The sequence below is a fragment of the Penaeus monodon genome, chromosome 5 (genome assembly GCF_015228065.2).
Source record: "Penaeus monodon isolate SGIC_2016 chromosome 5, NSTDA_Pmon_1, whole genome shotgun sequence".
Taxonomy (NCBI): domain Eukaryota; kingdom Metazoa; phylum Arthropoda; class Malacostraca; order Decapoda; family Penaeidae; genus Penaeus; species Penaeus monodon.
Window position 1 is genome coordinate 54,688,473 of NC_051390.1, and position 5,000 is coordinate 54,693,472.

At 25.8% G+C, this 5,000-nt stretch overlaps 2 protein-coding genes across 7 annotated transcripts in view; one reads left to right on the forward strand and one right to left on the reverse strand.

Annotated features, from left to right (window-relative positions):
* LOC119573379 overlaps nt 1-1,219 on the reverse strand; it is a 10,090-nt gene extending 8,871 nt beyond the window's left edge. For all 3 annotated transcript variants that reach the window (XR_005228804.1, XM_037920604.1, XM_037920603.1), the window contains exon 1: nt 1,025-1,219. Coding sequence is in view for 2 of the 3 variants with exons in the window: in XM_037920604.1 (XP_037776532.1) it covers nt 1,025-1,041 (17 nt within the window). In the remaining variant the exon portion in view is untranslated. The remainder of the gene's footprint in view (nt 1-1,024) is intronic.
* A 3,707-nt stretch (nt 1,220-4,926) lies between these two features.
* Nucleotides 4,927-5,000, forward strand: part of LOC119573380 (ribose-phosphate pyrophosphokinase 2) — a 25,087-nt gene continuing 25,013 nt past the window's right edge. The window contains exon 1 of one of the 4 annotated variants that reach the window (XM_037920605.1): nt 4,927-5,000. This exon is cut by the window's right edge and continues 218 nt beyond it. The gene's annotated coding sequence lies outside the window, so the exon portion shown is untranslated. The other 3 variants (XM_037920606.1, XM_037920607.1, XM_037920608.1) reach the window with 3 other exon arrangements.

Below are 5,000 nucleotides of genomic sequence, written 5' to 3' on the forward strand. Positions count from 1 at the left end.
AATTTCCTTAAAAACACATTATCACAAATTCTTGAAAGATTTAAGTAAACAGAGATTAAATTAGAAGGAATATTAATCATCAAAAAAACACAAAAAATGCAATAAATATTCAGTCATCGAAGTTTATTTTTATGCATGTTAAAAACTCGAAATTCCTTTTAAATAGCATATATTTTTGTTTAAATGAAATAAAGAGAACAAGCCAATTCTCACAGAATATAATCATAATTAGTTATTAATGATAAAAGTCACTAATACTTTAACAGATTAATGAAAATATGAAAATCTTTTATAATCTCTTATTTCTATATCTTTTGTTTCTGCAAAAAGAAAGATATTAATTACAATAAATAAATGTAAATGAAATACATAAATATGCCAAAAAATAAAGAAAAAGAAAATACACAATAGAAAGAAGAATAAACACTAAAAAAAAATATATATAAACTATCTCTGTAAAAACAAAAGGATTAATTACATAAATATGAAATATATAAATAAACAATATATACAATAATACAACACAGCAACTTAAATACAGTAACATAATATACATTAACCTAAATACAATACAATACACTAACCTAAATATTACATAATACAAAAATACAATACAATATACTGTATTGTAAATATTGCAAATACAATAACACAATAGCTTAAACATTAAATACTTAAAATAACACTGAAAAAATATATATATATACATATGCATATATTGCATAAATTCACTAAGAGCAAAAGATACACTGGATATCCCTTAATTACAACCCTAATTGATAAAAATATAAATAAACCACAAAATCATCGACAAAAGAACAAATACTAAATAAGACAAATAACAACACAGTAAACCAGTATCTTAAAATAACACAGAAAAAAAAAATATATATATAATAATTTCACTAATAACAAATCACACACACTAAAATATATATATATATATAATTATAAGCTTAATTACAGTCCTAATTACAACTACGACTTAATAATCACAATGTTAAAAAAAATGATATATATTTACCTTTTCCTTAAGCTCATTACGTCATTTTCTCTCTATGACAATATATCAAATTCACAAATGACTAAAGACGTATTTAACTGTTAATTGTGGGATTAATTTAGGTTAAATAATAAATAATCATAACTGGCGTTACTTCTCTTCAAGATTAAATGGAGTTTTATCAACTGCGCAATCTCAAAAAAATTCAAATTATTTCGTTATTATTTCCCGTTTGTGTAAGAGATTTTTTTTTTTGGTTTTAGGGGAGGGAGGAGGTATGGCATTGTTTGCTTTTCTTTTCGTCTGTTGTTTCGTTTCGTTTCGTTTCGTTTTTTTGGTTGTTTTTACCGAGAGTTGTTTTGTTTTATATTGAATACGGTTTTCGTCTTTAATTCCTGTTTGTGTTAACGACCTTTAGAGCAATTCTCTTTCTTAATGGTTTTATACTTTTATTTTTTCTTTTATATTTTCTATTTTACTATCGTTATTTTCATTACTATTATGTTCGATATCATTCGATGTTATCTTTATATATCGTATTGCTTATCCGCATTACTTTGAGAATGTTGTGGCTGTATAGCGTTTTTACTAAATTTCCTTTTTTTCTAAACAGAAGTTTGCTTAATTAAAAATCGATAAATTATTAGTGAAATCAGACATGACGAAATCCCCGCGCCAAGAAACGGGGGAAAATATTCTCTTTAAAAAATGGCGGATCGTAATTCGATTTTATCATACTCTTTCTTATATGAAGATTCGAGAACCGTATTCCAGTTCTAAATAATTTTATTTTCCAGTAAAATTATGATAACATTAATTCATAGAAGTGTCTGCATGTGACAATTGATGATAATTTTTTCTGATATCGTTACACTGAATCGTATACGTAATATATAACCTTTACTGAAGAAATATATATTCAACAGAAGAAAAAAATGAAACAGAAAAAAATTAAAATGCCAAAGTTATTACGAAGATGAGAGGATGATAAATGCGTGTTATATAATACGAATTAAAAAGGCACCGTTAAAATCTACGGTGGTGAAACGCCAGTCTTGATCCACGACAACGCGAAAAAAAATCGTTAAATACGCCAAAGAAATAATAAACGTAGTTGTGGAAATATATTATTAAAGAGAAATTTCAAGGAGAAAATTATATGAATGGATAGAGGAGCAGAAAAAGTGAAATTCGTGAATAGAAATAGCAAAAACTATCCATTATAGAGATATAACCAGCATCCATACGTTAATGCCTACGTAAATGTTAGTTTTCTTACAGAATATAACTAAATTTGATGCCTGAGTGAGTAGAAGGGTTTACAACAATGATAATAATGATGCTAATAATAATAATGATAATAATAATAATATTAGTAATAATGATAATAATAATAATAATAATAATGATAATGATGATGATAATAATAATGATAATAATAATAATAATAATAATGATAATTATAATAATAATAATAATGATAATAATAATAAAATGACAATAATAATAATAATAATAATAACAATAATATGAGGCAAAAATCAATAAATTGAACCCCCGGCTGAGTATTATCACGAAGGGTTACATGCGTATCACATAAAATCCGAATTTATTGTTATCGTTTTTTTCTTGTAGTTGCATTTATAATTCTCACATGATTATGATGATGATGTTATGAACAGGATAATATACTGATTATGGCAGAGATATGGATTAGAAAATCTGCTTGCGTAATGTAAAACACGAACTTCAGATGTCGCGAACATATTTTGAGAATATTGCGCAATAATTATGATAGTAATAAAAAACAAAAACAGCAACGGTAATGATAATAATAATTATATCAATAACTATAATAATAATGATGATGGTGATACTACTACTACTACTACTACTACTACTTCTACTACTACTACTACTACTACTACTACTACTACTACAACTACTACTACTACTACTACTAATAGTTATAATGACAATAGTAATAATTATCATTATTATTATAACTATAATAATGATAATGATAATAATAATAACATTAATAGTAATAATGATAATGATAATAATAATAACATTAATAGTAATAATGATAATGATAACAATAATAGTAATAACAAAAGAAAAGAAATAAAAGTAATAATAATAGTAATCATGATAATAATAATGGTGGTAATAATGATTAAAATGATAAGAATAATATTATTGTTATGTTAATGATAACAACAATGCTATTACTACTGCTGATAATAACGATAATAATAGTAGTAGTAGTAATTATAAAAGCAATAACAACCACAACAACAACAAAAACAACAGCAATAAGTAGTGATAATGACGATGATGGTGATAATAATAACGATAATAGTAATAATAATGATAATGATAAAAAATAAATAATGATAATAACAATTATAATAATAACAAAAAAGGTAATAATAATAATGATGATGATAATGATAACAATAAAAGTAATAATAAAAAAAACAGTAATAATAATAATAATTATAACATTGATAATAACAATATAACTAATAATAACAAGAATAGCGATAATGGTAATAATAATAATAATTATCATTATTGTTATTGTTATAATGATTAATGTTGCTGTTGTAATTGTTATTGTTATTATTATCATTATCATCACTTTAGTTGTGATCATTATCATTATTCTCATCATTATCATTATTGTCATAATTATTATCATTCTTATTTTCGGTATAGTTACTATTATCATTATTTTTGTTATCACCACCATGTCTACTGTTCACATGATCACTAGTCAGTTCGGTTGTTGCTGCTATCATAATTACCATTATCATTGTTATGTTACTTTTTATTATTCTTAATATCATTTTTTTTTTTTTTACTATCATAATTGTTTCTGTCATCAACGTTACTCTCATTACAGTCATCATCACCATCACCATAATCTTTGTGGTCACTATCAACAATACATCACCATTATCGCTCTTATTATTTTGACATCGTTCTCGTTATTGTTATACTAGCCTCAATTGATATCATTATCATTATTTTTTTAATCATTGTTATCCGCTGTTTCCGTCATTACTGATATATAATGACCCCTTGACATGTTACCATTTTATTATCACAGCTTCGTTATCTAATCTCTTTTAACTAACCTCTTTTTAATACTGTTGTTATCATAATCAGTATCACGATCTTCATATTACTCGGTACTATTGCATAACTTCCATCAGTATTATTGTTATTTATTCATTATTATTCATTTTACCGGTGTGATCATTGCCAATTATTTTCACAACTATCTTTATGTATAATGATCACCAGTATCAACATTATCATCGTCATCCTTATTTACATTTATTTGATATTGCTATTAATGCAACTTTCATTGATATCATTCTCCATCGTCATTATCATTTTTTAAAAATATATATCAATTTTATTAATCATATATAACATCACTGTACGTATCCGAATTTCAATAACAAATTCTCGGCTCAGATTTCGAGAGAGGGAGAAAGAGAGGGAGAGGGAGAGGGAGAGGGAGAGGGAGAGGGAGAGAGGAGAGAGAGAGAGAGAGAGAGAGAGAGAGAGAGAGAGAGAGAGAGAGAGAGAGAGAGAGAGAGAGAGAGAGAGAGAGAGAGAGAGAGAGAGAGAGAGAGAGAGAGAGAGAGAGAGATACACGTATGATACACGTACAGTTAACAACCCACACTGCCATTCGTAGTCAACTTATATCCATTTTCTTTCCAAGAATGATGTATTTCGTTATAAAATATGAGAGAAATTAAAACCCATTTGTTAATTTCTTCCACTTATTCTTCGCAAAGGTGAAAAAATCTAATCCGAAATAAGAGTTTAATTACAATTAAGAAAGTGATGTGTTGGTAACCTAAGTAATAGTTTGCTCTTCAATAGAAATCTTGTAAACTTTCTCGTCGTGAATATAAACGATTTTCTTCAGATTTGATGTGGTTTTAAGTGGTATTTATCGAAGAAAATGTAT